General features: G+C 45.9%; 3 protein-coding genes across 5 annotated transcripts; 1 reads left to right on the plus strand and 2 right to left on the minus strand.

The window, feature by feature from the left end:
- Positions 1–92: 92 nt before the first annotated feature.
- plscr3b (phospholipid scramblase 3b) lies at positions 93–11,608 on the minus strand. 2 transcript variants are annotated; one of them, XM_030338200.1, is made up of 8 exons: positions 11,226–11,608; positions 10,494–10,583; positions 7,737–8,083; positions 7,403–7,445; positions 6,634–6,854; positions 4,031–4,192; positions 2,890–3,051; positions 93–2,646 (listed from the first exon to the last, which is right to left on the minus strand). In XM_030338200.1, the coding sequence occupies exons 2-8, from the start codon at positions 10,504–10,506 to the stop codon at positions 2,587–2,589; spliced, it is 1,008 nt and encodes a 335-aa protein (XP_030194060.1). In that variant the 5' UTR covers positions 10,507–10,583; positions 11,226–11,608; the 3' UTR covers positions 93–2,586. The 2 variants fall into 2 exon arrangements, with proteins under 2 accessions (XP_030194060.1, XP_030194061.1); XM_030338201.1 differs by lacking the exons at positions 7,737–8,083; positions 11,226–11,608.
- A 2,752-nt stretch (positions 11,609–14,360) lies between these two features.
- LOC115529518 (uncharacterized) lies at positions 14,361–16,603 on the plus strand. 2 transcript variants are annotated; one of them, XM_030338295.1, is made up of 5 exons: positions 14,361–14,696; positions 14,858–14,953; positions 15,185–15,375; positions 15,856–15,919; positions 16,023–16,603. In XM_030338295.1, the coding sequence occupies exons 2-5, from the start codon at positions 14,858–14,860 to the stop codon at positions 16,056–16,058; spliced, it is 387 nt and encodes a 128-aa protein (XP_030194155.1). In that variant the 5' UTR covers positions 14,361–14,696; the 3' UTR covers positions 16,059–16,603. The 2 variants fall into 2 exon arrangements, with proteins under 2 accessions (XP_030194155.1, XP_030194156.1); XM_030338296.1 differs by lacking the exon at positions 14,361–14,696 and having other exon boundaries at positions 14,730–14,953.
- phf23b (PHD finger protein 23b) lies at positions 16,344–20,913 on the minus strand. Its single transcript, XM_030338205.1, has 5 exons — positions 20,360–20,913; positions 19,212–19,243; positions 18,980–19,072; positions 18,218–18,860; positions 16,344–18,085 (listed from the first exon to the last, which is right to left on the minus strand). The coding sequence occupies exons 1-5, from the start codon at positions 20,385–20,387 to the stop codon at positions 17,892–17,894; spliced, it is 990 nt and encodes a 329-aa protein (XP_030194065.1). The 5' UTR covers positions 20,388–20,913; the 3' UTR covers positions 16,344–17,891.
- Positions 20,914–20,957: the final 44 nt, after the last annotated feature.

Genomic DNA, 20,957 nt, shown 5'->3' on the forward strand with positions numbered 1-20,957 from the left:
CCTATCACAAGCTCACAACGCCTTCCTTCAGGCCACAAAGCATTCTGGGAATTGGTGTGGCTGTCGTACACTAAACAAAAAAAAAGAGGAAACACTTTTGAGATATCAATTTATGTTCTCCTTGAGTGCAAAACAATATACAAGACAACACAGCGCTCACATATTGAACTATTGTGTATATAGAATATAGATGGCACGATTAGCATGCAGGGTTGGTTCCCCCTATTGTTAAATATAACCAAGTTCTTCATGAGCCGATCTATTCATGTGGTTTGTCGGTCATCTTGAGTGTTCTCATGGTTGACAGCATCACAGGTCTCAGTCTGAACATCCTGTTCTGTCTCAACTCTCACATCTGCATAGATATTCATTTCAAGTCTACAATGAGCAGGTTCACAGGGTACAGTCTAACTTTTGGCATAAATTAAAGTTAAGACAAAGGAGTGCAAATCGAATACAAAATCAACGTAAATATTTACAGATATATTTTATAAAATACACTGGTTTCGACTGATGTGCTGATGTTTCGAAAAGGCATAGAATGATTATACCATCGACCAACTAACCTAACATAATCCTTAGACAGACAAACCTTTAACGGAGCTAAGCCTCAATGCAAAAACAAAAGTGTGGCCGATTTAAATGACCTCACAGTACATTACCCACTGTTCTTCAGGGCTGGAGAAGAGGGCGAGGTCATTTTTCATTTGGTCTGTTAAGGGTCCCTTAGCTGAGGCCCCAAATGAGTAATCTTTGTAAAGGTACACCGGAAGGCACTTTAAAGGTTATGCTAGACAAAGATTACAAAACAGTTCAGAAGGTATGACACATCACTGTGGGCCGAAGGGTTGGCAGTGCATAACAAAACAACACACAGGTGTACCTCAGCTCATGCCTGCATACTCTAATTAACTTCAGATTAACACCTTTTTCCACTTCAACAATCTCAGCCCAGTGGTAAGGTCCACAGCCAGATGTTAATCATTACTGTGGGAATGGACCCTTTGTATCTATGGTCATGAAGCGCGAGGTGAACCCTTGTGTGGACTCCGTTGAGGAGACTTCCAATGGTATATTCCCTACTCATGATGATTGAAGCGGACAGTGATTGAAAAACGTACTATTCCATGACTGGTTCTAATTCCACGTTACTCAAACGAGTCGAGGCGAAACACTGGCGATTGTTCTCGACAAGAGACGCACCCCTGTGATCTGAGTGTCCATGTGGATGGTCCGTTTGGATACAGAACAAAAAAGGAGTGAATTCAAACAAGCTTTGGTTACTTGCAATTATATATTTGACATATAGGTCTATTATATATTTATATATAAATACAGACATGCATAGAATAAATGCTTTTTCTCATGTGACGAGCTGTGAAAGTGTTAATTTGTATGTTTCCTGCCTGCTGAGCTCCTGCTGAAACCTCAACCTCGCCTCCTTTGTTTATTCCCTTTCCCTCACCCCCCCCCCCCCCCCCCCCCTCCCTCCCTCCCACCCTCCTCTGTTTAACCGTCTCTCATGCACCTCTCTTTTCTCTCTATTCTCTCTCACCATAAACGGGTTGCGCTCTGCCACACGAAAGCCCTGCGGTACACCACGGGGACAGAAACTGTTGATGGCCACTGTTGAGTGCATTGAAAGCCCCCACTCCATCAGGCACCGCAAGCCCCCGCACGACAAACAGGAAATCATCGACTCCGACCATAACGATGTCATAACAGTGAGTGGTTTGATTAGGGAGAATATCATAGTCGTAAACATAGGATTTATCGAAATAATAAAATACAAAAAATAAGGTTGCTGCTATTCAATGCGGCGTAAAGGTGAGTTAGAATGCGAGCTATAATGCCATTACAAGGGAGCACATCATACTTGTAGAAACACAGGTTTAAACAACAACCATCCTAAAAACGCCTCACAAGACAAAGTTCTGCGGATAATGACAGATCAAGCTTATAGATGTATCATCGGATATGAGGCAAGTCACCGGCTTGGTGCATTCTTCAGATGTGGGGCTGTGAGATAGCGTTACCAGAACAGGAACTGACCCTCACTAAGAAGCGCCTGGCCAAAAGGGCGTGGTCAAATGGACTCCATAGAAAAGGAAGTGTTGTCGGGCCTCGCATAAAAAGGTTAATTTCCGGGGCCGTTTTGAATCAAAAACGCACTTTGCTTGATACCGGGGACCATTACAAAAAGTGACGCTTTTCTATAACTATGGCTTCCTCCTGTTTCACTATATAACAGAACATGGTAAGAATGATCATGCAAGAAAAAAACAAAAAGGGAACTGACTCTGTGGCTTCTGACGCCGTTAGATATGTGCAGAGCCACTATTACAAGTGCAGGGCACCGACTGAGGCCGATTTAGTTTAAATAACTTCAAGTTTATTTTCTCAGGGGTAAAGTTTGTAAGACGTGACTGTGAACTTGGCCGGGGGCATCACGGATAAGGTTCTACTCGTTTTCCCTAAGAAAATAAACCTCTGGCTAGTTAAGCTTGGCGGCGCGCGCAGTAGGAGGGATTAAAAGCCCAGATTTCACCACGCCGTCCGCTTCCTCTGTCGTCGTCCTCCTCCTCTTCAGCTGAAGACGGTGCTGCGCTGGTTCGCCTCTCCCACCTTCTCGAAGAACATGAAGTCCTGCAGGGCAGACACAAGAAGACACAAGCCATTCAAGACACACCCCTACAACAACAACAACAACAACAACAACAACACCGACGACGACCACAAACACAACACGTCACATCCTCCAGAGGCCGGAAGAAGACACAAATCGTTCAAAGACACACCACAACAACAACAACAAACAACAACACCGACGACGACCACAAAACAAGACAAGTCCCGGCCTTCCCGGCGCGGGTGCGATGAGGGACTCACGATGAGGAAGCAGGCGCCCATGAGCACGGCCTTCATCTTCACGTCCAGGTCCATGGGGAACTGGATGCCGAAGTTGTCGGTGTCGGTGAAGACCTCCTTCAGCAGCCCGCTCCACTGCTTGCTGATGCGTCCGATGGGCTCCTTGCCGTCTTTGGATTTCAGCTGCGGGGCGCAGATCACGCGGTTCAACGGTTAGAAGCAGAAGATGAGGCCGGGAAGCGATCCACGTTTGAGGGTTGAAACTGTTTGTGGTTAGGCTGTTTTTTTTCTTTTTTTATCGGAACCATCGTGAAAACGAAAAGGTACACGACATCAATCGCACCATTCTCCACCGTTCACCTGAGCGGACTTTGGAGAACGGGGTCTTTTTCGTTTAGTTTCGTTGTGGTGTGTTGAACCCTGAACTCCATTTCATAGTTCAATTCAAGCCTGAAATAATCAAAATTTTCCACCGTTGTGGTGTGTTGAACCCTGAACTCCATTACATAGTTCAATTCAAGCCTGAAATAAACACAATTTTCCACCGCGCTGAATAGTGGGAAAATGTAATGGCTGTAATTGGACGGTGCAAACGTGACATAACACGCCTAGCCCTGCGATTGGCCAATGCAGGCTTTATATGAGGAATGTAAAATATTTCTTTTTTTTATAGGCTCAAATCTGAAGCCTGAGATAGGCTTGACATTTACGACTACTGTCTAGAGGAGAGGTGAACTATAGAAGTGGAGGGAAAAATAAACATGAGGTGTCCTGCTGGTTCAACAAAACAAAGTGTTGGTGAACATTCCTGTGCTATTTTTTATCAAAATGTATAAAGTTGTTAAATAGGGGAAAACTCTGTACTATGAAATAAGTGCAAGTGTGAAGTGGGTTTTGACCACACCCCTCGGACACTTTGACCACCCCCATCGCATTTCCTCCGACGGAACCCAATGTGTTTGTTATTTCTAAAACCGTTACGAAAATCTTGACATTTTTCCTACTAATAAGCAAAGCTCGCCTGCTAAAACTATACCAAAGAAATATTCTTTATTTTTTTAACGTCTCAGAAAGTAAAAGCAGAGGAAAAAGATCAAAGCCAGGCCTCGAAGACACATTACTAGTAAAAAGTAACAGAAACAAAATGGCGACCGCCTCTCACCTCGAAGTTGACGTCTCCGCAGCAGTTGCAGGCAAAGCACGGCCCCTCCAGCGCCATCACCTTCTCCTTGTTGGCGTTGCTGATGGAGAAGCGCGGCAGGCACGGGTGCCAGTCCTGGTTGACGTAGCCGATGGTGGTGCCTGGTGGAGCCTGGACCTCCAACTGTCACGAAACACAGAAGAAGAAGAAGAAGAGTATGAGAGTCTGGTCATCATGGATCATGTGACATGACCACCTGGGTTTATACAAGATGGTCAGATTGGACCCCCTGTGTCATACATAATGCACTTTTTAGGGTGTTGCCATTTTGTAGTGTTGCCCACAAAATGTGTACAAACATGTATCTAATGATTACCCATAATGCACCAAAGGGGGTGGACTTTAACCCCACCTTGTCCCCCAGATTCAAAGCTGTTCTCCTTGGGCCTAAAAAAAAAAAAGTTTGGTTCCTGTTGGTTGTCAGTTGAGGTCATGGGTAGGTAGGGAATATATTTTATTTTTTTATTTTATTTTTTCCAGCGGCAGCGAATGATAGGTAGGTTGTTTTCATTTAAAAACGAGAAAATTCACTCATCCTTGTACAGAATGAAGAGGTGCTGTACCAAAACGTAATTATAGAGGTGCTGTACCAAAACGTAATTACATAAAAAAAAAATATATATATATTTTTTTTATAAAACTCATAAAATAATTTGGGTCGCACATACATTGACAGGGTCGGTCGGAAACCGGAACCAAACAAAATTTTTTTTTAGGCCTTGTCGTTCTGGTGTTGACAGAGTGAGCCAGGCAACGGAGCGGTCACGGGCTGACAAGTAACACACGGCCGCTCGTTTATGCCACCACTGCGCTTAACAGTGTACTACAAAGTGTAGGAAATGAGGGAACAAGCACACAGTCACACAGGTCGAACCACTCTCCCCCAGTGGTTCATTAGAAGCCATCCAGGGACCGACTGTTGTGTTTCAATGCCTTGCCAAAGGGCCTAATGAGTTTAACATGGAGCCCTGTCACGGGAGACCGTCGCAAGACTAGGTCGGATTCCCACAAGCGGAGAGTCTGAGGTGGGATGTCGCCGAAGAGACCGGGAGGTGATGCCGTTTACGCAGACGGACTCGAATAGGGCTTTGTAAACCTGAGTGCATCGTGGGACTTTTTGTGGGCGATACCCCACCTTCTTAGGGTATCGCCCACAAGAGAGAGAGAGAGAGAGAGAGAGAGAGAGAGAGAGAGAGAGAGAGAGAGAGAGAGAGAGAGAGAGAGAGAGAGAGAGAGAGAGAGAGAGAGAGAGAGAGAGAGAGAGAGAGAGAGAGAGAGAGAGAGAGAGAGAGAGTTGTCGTAATGTAAAATCGTAAATACCTGTAAATATACCGTATCCTAGGCTAATATATACGTAGTTTCGCCACGTCTCAAAACTGCCTAAACACAGTGGCAGTGTCAACACAAATTATTTCACAGCTAATTACAAATCAACAACCAAAGCACCGTTACTACTACCCATAACATTCTTACGCTTCAAAATCTCAGAAATGGAGGCGATCATTGCGATGTAACGTCACGTTGCATAAGACCTGTCCAGGGCCGGGGAGCAGGAGCAACTGGTTCTAAGCGGGACAACGGCGCCTTTCAGGGACTCTGAACAAAGACCTTCCTGAGCGGCGGCGTTTGGGGAACGCAGGCCAGATTGCAACCGTCCGACCTGCCACTCACAACACCGGCCCCGTTACGGGACCGCCAGCCCGAGCTCTGTTTTCAGACCAACCCATGCCCATATTTGGGACAGCATTAAGGGGTCAGTGTTGACTCCCTAGAGACTGAAGTGGTCTCCTCTATCAACGCGGTCAAATATTAACAATGGCAAAGATAGCCTTGAACTCCAGCCATAAAGCAGTCGGAGGGGTCCAAATATTGGCACCTAGATAGCAGGCGTGTTGGCAAACCTTAGGCTTCTTGGCCTCGTATGTACGGAGTCGGGTTACATTCAAAAGTGGACGATCCATTACTGGTTTATAAACTTGTATGTGCATGTAAACAGACTAGTATTCATTCGTTTGTTACTGACATGGTACAAGGTACAAACAAATGAATACCAGTCTGTTCACATGAACGTAAGTTAATATATCAAGTTAGACTTTTTTGAGTCATTACTGGTTAGTGCCACAGATGCTAAGCATAGGATGCTGCTTTGCATCGGCCATGAATGGACTTCTTGTGAAGGGCTACACAACACACAACCAGCGTCGCACACACACGCACACACACACACACACAGTCAGTCAACGCCATGCGCATCCAACACTGCTTTTGGCACAGCATCCTCTGTACACATTAATATAAAAACGTAAGACACTGTGAATTAACTAAATTTTATACTGCTCAATTTTTTATATATTTACATAAAGTTCTTCCATTTCACCCGTTTACTATTAAACTTATAAAAGAGAGAAGCAGGCAGAGTATTTACAGAAAGTACTTTGGTTTCAATGGGTCCACTCTCACGCTTCTAAAGAGCGACGCAGGTTAGCTTAAAGTTAGCATTTCCCTGCTAGCTGTACATGCACGCCTCTGTACGGGGGAAACCCTTAACACGGAGGGACTCAAACCTCTTGCAGGCAGCAGGGGCACCAGCAGGAGACGCAGCGGAAGGGACGGATGAGGCGGATGACCTCGCGGTCGTTGTTGTCCTTGATCTTCATGTCGAAGCTCCGCAGTGAGCCGCAGCAGTTGCGCGTGCAGCAGTCGTTCTTCTCCTTGGCCTTGTAGATCTTCTGGCCTAGGCTGTTCTTGATCTCGTACTGGTTGTTGGTCTCGAAGCTGAAGAGGGCTGGGGGGGGGGGGAGATCAATTGTAAATGGTAAATGGACTGCATTTATATCGCACTTTTATCCAAAGCGCTTTACAATAGTGTTTGACAGTCACCCATTCACGTACACATTCACACACCGACGGGGCCGTCAGCCATACAGGGCGACCGCCAGCTCGTTGGGGGTAGTTAAGGTTAGGTTCCTTGCCCAGGGACACCTAGGCACTATGAGTGCCGAGAGATAGTAGTAACTACTGCCAGGAGATGCACAAGATGGGATGGATTGGCGTTGGTGGTTTGACTGATTTAAGTGTGAGTTCAAAGGGGTCGTTAGTTGAAAGGTAAACTCCTGTAATTCAGTTTTCTGAAAACTAACATGTCGTAGTTTTCATTCAGACGAAAAAGGAAGTAGGTGTGTTCAAAGATTAAGATATCATTAAAGAGCTTTTAATAAAAAAATATATAACTACGAGTCAGCATTAGAACGAATAGCCTGAAATAGAGGTAAACCTTTTCTATACACAAACTAACACAAGCTACCAGCCCTACCAGTCTAGAAGACATCCTACCTTCCAGGAGTTCAATTTTCTGGTGGATGAGTACCTGGTCAATCTGAAACACACGCAAAATTAGAACATGCATGACAAAACATCATAACCAATCCCTGCATCACTCGGACGACAGACAAACCACAACAAAACCCAGAATGAGTATGTTTACTTAAAAGGTGACATATTCTACCACCAGGTGTGAGTGTACATCTAGGTGGACATGCCCACTTGTGATGTCAGAAGAGGTCGATTTTCAAAACGGCTCGTAACGGCAAACCACACCCACTCCTGGTGGTGTAATACGTCCCCTTCAAACAACAGCACTACGCCGCTGATAAATCCCAGAACCCACCTGGGTGAGGTACTCCAGGCCCGGGGGGACCCCCACCGGGACCACCACCTGCCCGGGCGCCGGCGACACGGCGTTGCCCTTGGGAGAGTCAGCGTACTGGGGGTTGTGGGCCGGGGGCGGGCCCTGGTCCCCGGGGCCCGGGCCGGGCGCCATGGGGCCCGGCTGGTACATGATGGGCTGGTCCTGGTGGGGTCCCGGGTGGGGCGGGTAGCCCACGCTGAAGCCCGGCGGCGGGGCCGCCTGGTGGGGGTCCCCGTAGCCCCCCTGGGGCACCGGGTAGGGAGCCATGGAGTAGCCCCCCGGTTGGCCCATGGGATAGGGCGGCTGGTTGGGGGCGCCGGGGTAGCCTGGTAGGGTATAAGGGGGGGGGGGAAACGTGAATAAACGTCATCGTCGATGCGGGATCAACGGGCGACTCGGTACGCAATTGGCCGCATGCCGTCGCTTCCCTGTCATCGTCGTCGTGTTAAACCAGCCAATAGCGCGCCAGGCGGAAAAGCCAGCTTGGTGATTGGCTCCAGAAAATAGCGTATCGGAAGCAGAAAGAAAGGGTATTGCTCCTCTCCAGACCTTGCTGCAGGGCGAGCTCAAATGGCCGGCAGAATGGGCTCGGGGGGGCACCTAGTCGACCGCTGCTCCATGTCAGACGCCCTTTGAGGATGTGTGTGGTGACAGGCAGCACATGGGGGTGGGTTGGGTTTAAATGGAGAGAGACACAGGAGGGTGGGTGGGAAATGTGCAAAACCTACTGGGTTTACATTCTGTAAACGCTTTCACAGCGTTGCACTTGTAGCCCATATTCAAATCCTCAAATACGAAAACATGCAAAGAGGCTTCGTTGCTCGGATAAGGAGCCAATGGAACAGAGTAAGCCAGATGGGGGTGAAGATACATTGCCAGTGGTCGGTTTGGATGCAAATGTTCATTTATTTTTCCCAGAGAGTGTATCATCATTTTTACTGCAAGTATAAACACAAACGTCATAAACTGCACAGATTCAGTGATTATCGGGCAACATGGAAGGAACCCAACCTCTAGCACTAATTGGAGACTACCATAAAGACACTACAACTACCCTGTGTTTGTATGCTTACTTTTTACATGAAGCGGTTGTAGGCAAAGCAACCAGAACGAGTTTAAACAGGTAGCATGTTGCTTCGGGCGTTTTGAACCTCACCTTTCTTTCTAAACTTTAAACTCAAATTAAGCGGACCTTTGACACGCAGTATCATGTCCTTAACAAGTACTATCTGCTTTCCTTGGATTGCACAACGGACAGTTTGGCCAGCACTTCCACATTGCGGCGACTGATAACACACATGTGGCAACGGGGCCGATAGAATTAAACGCGAGAAGTACCCCCATGACCTTATAAGGAGGTTGCGCCCCCCCCCCCCCCCTGATGGTTCTAGAATCTTGAGGATGAATAAATAACAAACATACGAAGAATAGAAAGAAAAAAAATTTCTGACTCTCACAAACCCAACAGAAGGAATACAGTTCGAAAATGAAACACAAGCGCGAAATAATGGCACAAAAGTTAAATGGAGGGGTGGGACTGGACCCATCTATCCTGTCATGCTTCAGCTAATGAATCACACCTGACCCTACAGGTTTGGCAGAAGGGGGGAACCAGTCCAACAATAGACGCTAACATTCTCGTCGCGACTTGGTGATTCAGGGCAGAAGGCAGCCAATTAAACTGCATCTGGCCCACACATGAATGCAAGTAGAAAGTAGCGCATGATTCATTCAAACGATGCAATTACTTTTCCTCACAAAATGCTGCACCTTTTGGGTAACCCGGAACCCCAAAACATCATGTGGGGGTTTGGCTGTTTTGGCTATGTTTTGACCCTCCTGAAAAACATGTCATGTGCCTTTAAGGGAACAACCAAAACAGATGTGAATGATTCCACTTAATGCCGCAATTGCTGCACCCTTCCCTTTATATTGTAAAGCACACACACACACACACACACACACACACACACACACACACACACACACACACACACACACACACACACACACACACACACACACACACACACACACACACACACACACACACCAGCCCCTTGGTTCTGTTGGCCGGTTTGAAGGGGAATTTTAAATGGAGTTGTCATGGAAACCACCTCCCCCCTTTCAGCCTTTCACGAAGGACACCGTTCTCCATTTTTTGGAGAGTGAAGGAATTTGGGCTGCGTCTCGGCAGATAGCAATAAGAGACGTCCTCAGGGCATGCGTTCTGCGGAAGACCTGGTTCAAGAGCCCACTGTAGGCTATAGTTCATTGCCAGCTTCTTACTCCTCCAATAACCCACTACGTGGAAATAACCTCCATCCTCTTCTACGAAACTAAACAAACTAGTTAGACATGTTTTACCCCTATGATTCTGCGATTTATTTTCTAAACAGCCCTCCAGGGTAGGTTTTAATAGACGCATGGGAGACGTATCTTTATCATGTAAGCAAGTGGGATGGATGGCCCTAGCTCATGTTTGCGCTCTTTCAATGAGCTTCCCACACCTATTCATACTTCTATTTCAAAAGGAATACCAAACCAATTCAAACCTACATCATGTCAAAAGGACTACCACACCAAATCAAACATTGAGTCAACAAGACTACCACACCAAATGCATGTGTATTCACAATACATATTTTAGTTCTGCGTCATTCCACTTCACTCAACAATGCTTGCTCCATGTTTGTTTTGATTGTTTGTTTTATTCCAAAGTAATATAATACTGACCGGGGGCGGACATGGCGGGAATCGGACGGCTGGACAGGGCAAAGAGAACTCCAGAGGCGGCTATCCAAACCAGAAGGTTTCTACGGGAACCTGTGGAGGAAGGTCGAGGGTGAGGGTGGAGCCACACACACACACACACACACACACACACACACACACACACACACACACACACACACACACACACACACACACACACACACACACACACACACACACACACACACACACACACACACACACACACACACAAAACAAACAGGTCGAGTTAAGAAGACAAGAATACAAATGAAACCGTGCTGTGCGGGTTGCCTCTCTACGCCGTGATAAGAGATAACTGATCGGGATGGAAGTTCAATGTGATAACATGCTGGCAGGCATATAATCTGGGGGAATACGTTAAAGAAATGGGTGCGGCGCTCCTGGCCTGACTTTATTATGGAGCATGGAAACTTCATGGGACAGAGGAGTGGTCCCATACAGACGAGACTTCTGGTGCCCCATGTTTTTGGTTAACAGTCATAATAGTAGTGACGCCAGATATCAGAGCTGGTTATTAAACCTGTTGCGTCAAAGTAACATGCAAAACGCAAAACGCATCCACGTCTCCAGGCGACGTGCCTGTGGCAATATATATCCAACTATTATTTGGAAGCACGTTTTGTGTGTAATGTCAATAAAAGCGCCAACAACCTTTAATGCCAACAAAAAAATTATCAAGAAAAATCTTACTTTCACGTTGCGTTCCTCCGACGCGAAGGCCAACTGCGAATTGGAATTGCTCTCCGCGCGTAAGATCACTGGGTTAGTATTGATGTTTCTGGTCGTCTGTCGATGGAGCCAACGAAATAATCTGTCACTGATGCTTAGTTTGGCGATGCATTTACTCCTCCCACTTGTTTTTCTCGGAGCAGTAGGCTATCTTCCGATCACTCTCACACTTTTCCTTCGCCTTCCCCAATCACACTAAGCGTGAGACCACGTGATCCTAATTCTTGCACGTCGCCTTGGAGAAGCTCAACGATTATGCTGTCAATAATCTAATTCCCCCACGCCAAGAGCCAACGTGTTGATTTATGTTAGAGATGGCCGACATTCAGGCTTGGTCCTTGTAATACTATGGTATATATATAACTTGTTATTCATACGAGTAATAATGATCTGGGGTGACCGTCGTGGGGATTTCCTTAATTGTGTTTTTTACCCCCACCCTGAAATCCAGCGATAGTAACATTTCTGCGTTTGCCACTAGAGGGAAGCAAATGCAATCATGTTTCACTGAGCCTCTCTCCACTGTGACTGCGAAAATAAGTCACCTCAGGCACGCCCCCTATTGGTGGACGCTGGTAGCCCTCAAAGTGCATTTTATAATTAAAAAAAAATCGATATTTTGTTATTTTGTGCAGCTTTAAAAGTGCTTTTGTTTACATATTTTTTCATAAAAGTGTTAGTAAGTCATTAGAATATATAAAAATACATATATATTTGTCTTGAAAGCATGTTTTTTGTCATTTTTGTGTTTTGTGTTCATTGTTGTTTTGTCTTGTCTCGTGGGTTAAACCACTTCTCCTGGCTGCGAACAAATTTGCCCTCGTGGGACATTTAATAAAATCTTGAATCTTGAATCTTGAATATATTCATACTAGAATGACTGGGCCCCCACGTTAGATGCCCATTGGAGCCCCTGATATCCGTTAATACAACCTTCGCCCTTTGGGGGCCAATATGTTTGCATGTTTTCTCGCCTATGACTAAAATCGGGGCTGTGTCAACATCTGCATTTATTTCAGTAAAACGTACTTCTGATACACTCAACAGAGATGGAAGATCCCAATGTCATTATACCTCATTACATATTACACCACATTATTGACCCATCTTCTGATTAATATTCGCAGCCAGACGAAGACCACTACTTGCATGGCTATATTAAGCCCCGGCTCCGAGGTGGGATACTTACAGCCGGCCCGCCCCCGTGGTACGCGACCCCGGGGGGGTGGAGTCCATAAGGAAGTGATTCTGTCAACAAGCAGTGGAACACGCCAGGGGGACTGACAGACGGTCAGACACGTTGGCACCACCCTCCTCTGGGCCAGAAGTCTGTCTTCACTTATTGTCCCGCTCTTAATGTGGAATCTCATTAAAAATATTGTTAAAACCGTCCGAAATTAAACATGTGGGGTGTGCGTCCACATTGAAATTGGAATGGTAAAGAGCTTGAATTTGACCGTCCTCAGACGATTCGGATATAGAGGATTATGTTTTATAATTCTAAACTTTTTATTTATCTTTTGAATTTCTTTGCGTTTTTCACTTTGACATATTGGCTTGAGTTCATAAACAGTTGGATCGAACACTTTAAAACAATCAGTTATTTCTAACTAAAAAAATATTGGGACATCAATGTTATCAACCTTTATGCTACATTTTGTGTTGAACGAAGGGTCTTCTGTTTTAAGTGGTTTAACCCTAACAAAAATCACAAACCTTTTTAAAACGTTAAATCACAGCAACATTAAGATTGAGAAGAAATTGAGATAATATGAAAATAATCTGTAATATTCTGAAAAATTGGTGAGATTACATCATAATCTCATCATAATCTCAAAAAAGAGCCAACAGAGCCTACAACTGTGGGTAAACCCTGCCCTTACAACCTTACCACAGTAGGCTACATTATCGACACATATAAGCCTTTGTATGCACACCCAGGTCTCCTACCCAGTAGAGAAGGCTAGAGAAAGAGTAGCCCCTGAAAAAAGAGAGTAATCACTAAGGACTATCTCGCCCCTGCCCTTACCAAGACTCTTCTAGGAAACCCTTCCTCCTTGGTTTATTTATACGTCGCACATCTATCAGCGCACATTCTATGTTCAGCGAGGCCGGCCTTCTATAAATAGAAACAAACAGTGGAGGGCGGGAGAAAGGGCAAAAGTGAAAACGTGTCGGAACGTGCATATTCCACACGCCCTCCACCCCTGCTAATCTCTCTGTCGTTATCTCTCTGTCCGTCGCTACTATGTCTTCCCTCTGTGCACGTGGAGAACGGGGGTCTGTCTGTGTCTGTCTGTGTGTGTGTGGTCTTCGTTGGATACGATCTTGTGAGGAAGCCGGGCAGAACACCCCAGCACCAATCAGGTTTTCTCCGTTCCACAAACAAAGAGGGAGGGCTCCCATATCTGTGTACAGGGCATGGGCTCCTCTTACTGTAAGTGCATCATTAGAATTGATGGTGATGGACGAATTAGAAGGAGTGATTAACTATGGCTGATTATGGGTTTCTGGCAGCCTGTCCTTATTTATGACCGTCCATATTGATAATATTCAGGAATAGAGAATTTAGGAAAACACCTCCTGCTAAAATAAAACGTCTTACTAAAATCTTCATCTAATCATTCATCTAATTACTAAAAACAATCAGATGAACGAAGGGAAGATCGATACCAATATTCCCATCGAGATGAAACCTAGATTGAGGTTTTATACAGATTATGTAAAATCCTTTGCTCAAACCAGTAAACAACAAATCCAAACGCCCAAAACAATTCCCTTATGGACGTTTTTTAAATCCATCCTCATATCTACAGAATAGGACGAAGGTTGAGGATTCATGTACATGAGGGAGGGGTGTGTGTGTATCTGAGTGTGTGTGTGTTTTATACATGTGTGTTGAATGTGTGTGTGTGTATGTGCACGTGTGTGTGTGTGTGTGTTTCTGTATGCATGCGTGTGTGTGTGTGTGTGTGTGTGTGTGTGTGTGTGTGTGTGTGTGTGTGTGTGTGTGTGTGTGTGCACATGTGTGTGTGTGTTTGTATATGCACGTGTGTGTGTGAGTATGTGCACGTGTGTGTGTGTGTGTGTGTGTGTGTGTGTGTGTGTGTGTGTGTGTGTGTGTGTGTGTGTGTGTGTGTGTGTGTGTGTGTGTGTGTGTGTGTGTGTGTGTCTGTAAAACAAAGTCAATGGCGTACATGACAGCGCCAGCCATCAGATGTTAATTGCCAGCGTCCTCCAGAACACACACCCTTAGCCTAAACAGCCCAAGACGCTCCATATAAACCCACCCAGAGGTCTAAGGCTACAAATACTCAGCAAAGTCACCGCACTGGCCTCAGAACACACCCTGCAGCCAATCCAGCCCCAGCAGACCGAGAAGGCCTTCCACTGCCACGGAAACCTCCCCCGCAGACCCCAAGAAGACTGAAGGTGAGCCTTGGCTTCATTCCTCACAGCACTGGCCCCTTCCTGGGAAGCTATTCCGTCAAGGGCATAAGCCGTGGTGTTTTGGTTGAGTTAGGGAAACTAAGTTTCATCAGAGATTTGTGTATCAATGAGCCACATTTGATGTTGTCAGTCTCTTTTCGCAGATGCTCTGCAGATGTGCGGTGCCGTTGCTGGTGTTTCACTTGCTGGTGACGGAGATGTCGGCTTTTGTGTTACCTAAAGCCACCAGAGCCAAAAGGGTGGGTTCCTATACACTTTCTAATGCTTTGTTTTAGTGCTTGGGACGTTAGAAATGTGCTCTGGGAAATGCTGATACAACAACGAACGGCCAGCGAACATCACATCGACATTCAGAGAAAAACAAAGGTCACGGTTCAAACCCAGTGACCCAGAAACTTGCATGCATTTGGAAATATTCACTAAACTTGCAGTATCCTCTGACCGTGTGGCTGCCGCCGCGGTTCTCCCAGGAGGTCAGCCTGCTGAACCCAGACTTCCCCCACGTGGAGGCGAATCCCGGGGACCTGTCTCCCGGGGACGACCCCTGGGATCTGGAGGGTCATCGTACACATGCGGGCATCGTCCTCCTGCCCCGGCTGGACCTGCCTCCGACCTCCCACCAAGACCCCCCGCACAGCCACAGGAGGAGCCAGGAGAAGAGGTGAGGAAGGTGTTAAGGTGCAGCGGACCTCTTGGAATATGTGCTGTGCAACGTACCGAGACTTAGGGCGAGTTATCAACATTCGGGCGGTAACTCAAGAAGAGAAGGAGCGGAAAATTTAACATTTGCGGAAAATTCTAAATTTGCAGAAAATGTGCGCAAACACTTAAAACGTTTTGAATTTTTTTTTTTTTTTAAATAGTGCCGTTAACAGGCACTGAAAATCACGTGGTTGATTAAGCTCCCCAAACCTATTTGGGTATTTGGTTTGTACTACAATTAAAATTGTATCATGTCACTCAAAAACGTTTACTGTATTTTGAGTGAATTTGTATTTATTTTGTCGTCACCTCTTCGTCTCATTCAGTTACACCTTCGGCGTTGATGGCAGCGAGTCAGTAATGAGGCTCACTTATGGATAATCAACATAGCGTTGTATTAACCTGGCTTACCTGGAATCAATGCCTTCCTATCCCACAGGAGGAAGCTGGCTCCTATGGACTCCATTGGCAGTTCTCTAATGTCCGGTAACCGAAACCGGAAGGTAAGACATCAGGATACATCGATTAAGAAATGTTAGTGTTTACATATCAATGTGATGTGAATGGTGAAATAAATGCTTATATGTGTGTATACATTTGTTACAGGAAGCGTCAAGTAACCATTGGGAAGAATACAGTTAATAAGGATGTCAACCATTGCCTTCTTTGCTGCTGGCTTCAACAAACATCTACACCAATCTGAATCCTACATAATGGACTTTTTTTCAATCACTTATCCTTCCTGATTTTGCAGATTATCAATATTGATTTAACCGACGTCAACAATATACGTAGAATGTCACCCTCTAGTGGCAAGACCAAAATATGACAAGCACTTCACTGTGTGCATGATGGAAATTGCGTAAATAAAAATACTTTTAACTGATTAATACCCAGTCTTAATAAAAAACATAAAACCAAATCAAATGATGTTTCCCCAAAACGACCTTTTATTTGTCAAGCTACAATTAAAGAAAACAAAATCAGAATGCAGAAAATATAGTATTTGCTTGGCTATTTTCTCTTCACTTTCACATATGTACAGTTGTCAAAGAACAGGATATGTACATAAATTTGAAGGAGGAGTATGAAGAGTGCAAATTCTACTGGGGACTAACCAAGACTCTCCCACTGGGAAAAGGAAATGCAAATGGTAAATGGTAAAAACAAAAACAGAAAAAAAAAAAGAAAGGACCACCATTCGTTGACCATTTTTGTTTGTCCTAAACCTCTAGTTCTGTACACTACGGCCAGCTTTCTTCTTGACGCAAGCCAATCATACCAAAGACTCCTGTTAATTGGAGGACAATCCCTCACCGCCTTTACAGGAAGAAAAACAAAAAAATATTTTACAACCATTCATGCACTGTCTCGCAACTGCCTCTAGCTTTCTTCTTCTTCTTCCACAACTGAAAATCAGATTACTAAAACGTGGAACAAATAATATCAGGTTCAAAGATTAACCTTAAAATAAAAAAGGTAGTATATGGTAACTTTAAAGCAACAGTTGACAAGCCAGACAGAATTGTTAAGCACTGAATCATGGAGAGTTGTTACATACATAATGAGACTGCCCATAACCCATCTGCCTAGCAACAGGTGTACGAGGGATCCTCTTTTAAAAAGTGCACTGTTGGAAAGAAAAAAACAATGTTCTGCATGCATTTTGAAGTTCAGACGTTTATATTCCATTTGTGTACAGTTCAAAAAAAGTGTTTGAGTCGAGTATTTCTTTTAAATACAAATATCTTTAAGATTGAAAACGTTCATGGAGGTGTACACTTCAAGACAAACTCAAAATTGCTAAATAAAAGCAAACTATTTGCTGAAATTTAAAACGGAAAGTGAGCTGCCCATCTAGAACATAGACAATTCTTTACGTATAACAATAGTGACCTTTTCCTTCAATGTAGTCATGTCGTTTTTCTTTATACAATGTAAGGGTTTGCATTGATTATAAGTCTGTGTGTGGGGGGGGGGGGGGGGGGGAGATTCGTTCCAAAGTCAATGATATTTTTCTTTGGAACTGAAAAAATAAGAACGTCTATCCCAAATATGACATACCTACTGGGAATTATGTTCACCGACACGGTAGATAATCCTGTTGTATCTAAAAACAAAAATGCAACCCCTGCGGTCAATCTAAAATTGAATCAATCGAATTACAAAAAGACAATTCTCCACTGTAACCGTGGCATTCCATCGAGCTGTGTGTGAGCGGGCGCGAATAAAAAATAAAAAATAAACAAAGAAGCAGACTTGACAAATGAAGAATGGCTGTGATTGTCTTGAAGAGGGGTCACCTACAGTTTCCACCCGTACAGATACTGGGGTGTCGTGGCGTTAGGCATCGCAGGGATTAGGCTTTTCTGAGGACGACGATGAGAACCAAAAAAGGAACAAACAAACAAATAAACAGGTCTCGGTGGGAGGTCTTGTGAGCGTGCTCCATCCGCTGCCGCTGCGTCCCTCGCTTTAAGGGTCTTTCTTGTGGCCCGAGCGTCGCACGTCCCTGCACTTGTGGCAGTAAAAGATGTCAGGAACGTTGGACTTCTTGATCTTCGCGCACGACAAGTGCACCCAGATGCTACACTGGTTGCACTCGATCATGGGCCGGCCGGCAAACGGCTTCCCGCAGTAGCATGTGATCAAGTCCCACGAATCGTCACCTGTGACGCACCAAAAGGAGAGCACAAGGGGTTACCAAACAAGTCTTGTGCCAGGTCTTTACACGGCCGCTCAAGCCAAGCGAGCAATGACCAAACAAAAAACCCTGCTGCATGTGTGTGGAACGGACATACCTGACTCCACCATGATGTCTTCGTCGGCGATCCAGGTCTCGCCCTCACTCGAGCTCATCTCCGCCTCCCGGTTGGACTCGTCCGTCTGGACCTTGCCGGGCCCCTGGGCGCCGGGGGACATCGCGCCGTGCGCCAGCAGCTCGTCCCGGACGGGCCGCGCCTCCGGGCCGTGCACGTGGCCCGCCTCCGAGTCCGTCTCGCTCTGGGTGGTGGAGCTCTTGAGCTTCTTTGGTGCCTTGGGCTGTTTGGGGTTTTTACTGCGCTTGATGCGCGCACGCTTCTCACCCTCGCTGCTGCCGCTGTCCGCAACCGTGCCGGCCGAGCCCAGGGAGAGCTTTTTCAACTTTTTGTCCTTCTTGCGCTCGGCCTTGTGTCCGACCTGGCTCTCGTACAGAGAGTCCTTAAGGCGCATTTTGTCCAGCAGGCTGCTATCCGAGTGCATGCGGCGGATGTTTTTGCCCTTGTTGGCGCGTGCTTTGCGCACAAACGTGTGGATGGTGTGGATGTCGGAGCTGCCGTCCCCCCAGGTGGCACCCATGGAGCTGCCGCCTCCGTTACCACCGCCCCCGCCGCCGCCGCCGCCATCTCCCAAGAGCCCCGAGCTGTGAGCAGAGCTCGAGGAAGTGGGCGACCATGAGCTCTCCTAAGGAAGAAAGAAGGAGAAGGAGAGCTGAGCGTTTCTTCAAAGCTAAGGTATGAGATACATCTGTAACACTTTTTGATTACTCTGCATTTGCTGAGCCACTGAATGGGGTAACTTACCTCTTTTGGGCTTGGGATGTAGCCAGCATAAGCCAAAACAAAGTTGCAAAACTTGTTAAAGTCCTCCACTGTCCTCTTTCTCTTTTCAGGAGGCTAAAGGATAGGGAAGGATAACTTTTATTAGGATGGGTTACATAGTTTGGAAACATAAAGAGTTATTGCTAATATGTCGATAGTCAATCTTAAAAAAAGGCAACAATTAATGAACATTTTTTATTAATATTGTACTCACCAGAGGCTCAGTCTTGCATGTCAATAATGAATCTAAAAAAAAAAGAATGGAAAAAAAACTTACATTTTTAATACGTACTGAACAAACCAATTATACGCGGTAGCATATGACATAAATGCATGTTTGGACATACAACTTAATGTCGAATGCAGCCGTAGTTATTACCACAAAAACTACTTTCAAAGAACCCTAAAGAAATTTGACAACTGCAATTGCGCCTATGGCCACTGGAGAAAGGCAGAATTTAGTGGCGATAGCTAGTCAGTGGAGCTAGTTAGTTGAATGCTTCGCTTCGACGTTATCCCACATCCAACGATACAGCCATTACACATCAGTGGCAAAAACGTTGACTTCGGTGCTAATTTGAAGGAACATGATCGCAGCTGGCGAGCATTTTCTGACAACTATGCAAAAGGCTAATCCAACATGCTAGCCTGCTAGCACTCAAGACGCACTCGAACGCAACAAGTACGAAGGAGCCCTCGATCAACTGGTCTGGACTGATTCTTTAGATCAAAAACCCAACGCTGCAGGTCTTTTGAAATAGCTGAAGGCAACCGCTATTAATATATAAAATTCGACCGAGATGCAGCCCCTGCCTAGATTAGAGTTAGCTCGGCTACAGATGTAACGTTAATGGTGGCGCACCAATCCGTTAGCTTCATGGGGATGTGTGCCGTGCAGTGATCAATGCATCGCTGGTGTTCATGTCCTCGACCAACACAGTGGTCTATAGTTACACTCGGTCCCCATAAACTGTATTTTGTCAATATGTATGATGATCGGGCGTCAGTGTTGGAGAATACAGACGGCATAACACGCTATAGTGGCGCGCAGTACAACGCTAGCTAGCGCTAGGTGCTAACGCCACAAACAAGACTCGCGTTGGCTTTAATACAACCTACAACGATAATCCAATTAAATATCTCTTCAACGATCACCGTGCACGACTGAAGTTCAAGCTGGGTGTGCTGTAAACACTCGCGTTTTCCAAGTTAACCGAATGTCGTCACACAGACTCATCCCAGCCCCATGTCTACAATAGGGTCGCCAGCCAGGTGGGAAAGTCCAGAGCCAAAGCTATTCGAATCCAAAAAACACGCTCGATCGAAAAACATCTATTGCCCGTTCTGTCCGCAGATACATACCTTGGTGCTCGGACATTATTCCAAGCATTGTCGCCTCACGAACGAGGCCTTGGCTCCAGTCGCAGGCTGAGGCGAGCTAGCCACACAGGAGTAGCCGTCGCACGGTGCTCGTCCCCCGGCGTGTCTGCGCCGCACTGCCGACCGAGCGGCGAGGCAGACCCGGTCCGAGATCGTGGAGCCTCGTGGGAGGCTGTTTCTGTACAACTATGAGAACGGTTAAGTCCCGATATCGGTGATCGGGAAACGACAGGATCGGTCCACGGCGAAGTAACGTTACGGCGAATTCGTCTGTGTGGCTGGCTATCTGTAGCTCATTTTCTTCGTCACCGCTAGCCCGGTTGCAAACACAATCCTCCGAAGCGAACTAGAAGTGTGGCAGTTTGTAAGTGCCATTTAAGAAGGCGCAATTGCGTTGTGTAGATCCGTACACAAAATGCATACTGGCACCGGTTATTGTTCGCAAGTTTTTTCGTGTCTTAGAATCTACGTACGGAGCCCGAGTACGACTAAAAATACAATTCCGCAGCCTTGACTTCCACGGCGCGCGCACAGCCTCTTGTGGTTGTCAGCGGGCTGACAACGACCGGTACATTCTGGG

This window comes from Gadus morhua, chromosome 17 (genome assembly GCF_902167405.1).
Source record: "Gadus morhua chromosome 17, gadMor3.0, whole genome shotgun sequence".
In the NCBI taxonomy this organism is placed as follows: Eukaryota; Metazoa; Chordata; class Actinopteri; order Gadiformes; family Gadidae; genus Gadus; species Gadus morhua.

Coding starts and splice junctions, on each gene's coding strand:
- phf23b (XM_030338205.1), bottom strand. CDS start 20,387: ATGCTTGGAATAATGTCCGAGCACCAAG. Junction 19,073..19,211: donor CATGCAAGACTGAGCCTCTG/GTGAGTACAATA, acceptor CCTATCCTTTAG/CCTCCTGAAAAGAGAAAGAG. Junction 18,861..18,979: donor ACATCCCAAGCCCAAAAGAG/GTAAGTTACCCC, acceptor TTTCTTCCTTAG/GAGAGCTCATGGTCGCCCAC.
- LOC115529518 (XM_030338295.1), top strand. CDS start 14,858: ATGCTCTGCAGATGTGCGGTGCCGTTGCTGGTGTTTCACTTGCTGGTG. Junction 14,954..15,184: donor AAGCCACCAGAGCCAAAAGG/GTGGGTTCCTAT, acceptor CGGTTCTCCCAG/GAGGTCAGCCTGCTGAACCC. Junction 15,376..15,855: donor AGGAGGAGCCAGGAGAAGAG/GTGAGGAAGGTG, acceptor CCTATCCCACAG/GAGGAAGCTGGCTCCTATGG.
- plscr3b (XM_030338200.1), bottom strand. Junction 7,446..7,736: donor GCCTGGAGTACCTCACCCAG/GTGGGTTCTGGG, acceptor CGTGTGTTTCAG/ATTGACCAGGTACTCATCCA. Junction 6,855..7,402: donor GAAAATTGAACTCCTGGAAG/GTAGGATGTCTT, acceptor CCCCCCCCCCAG/CCCTCTTCAGCTTCGAGACC.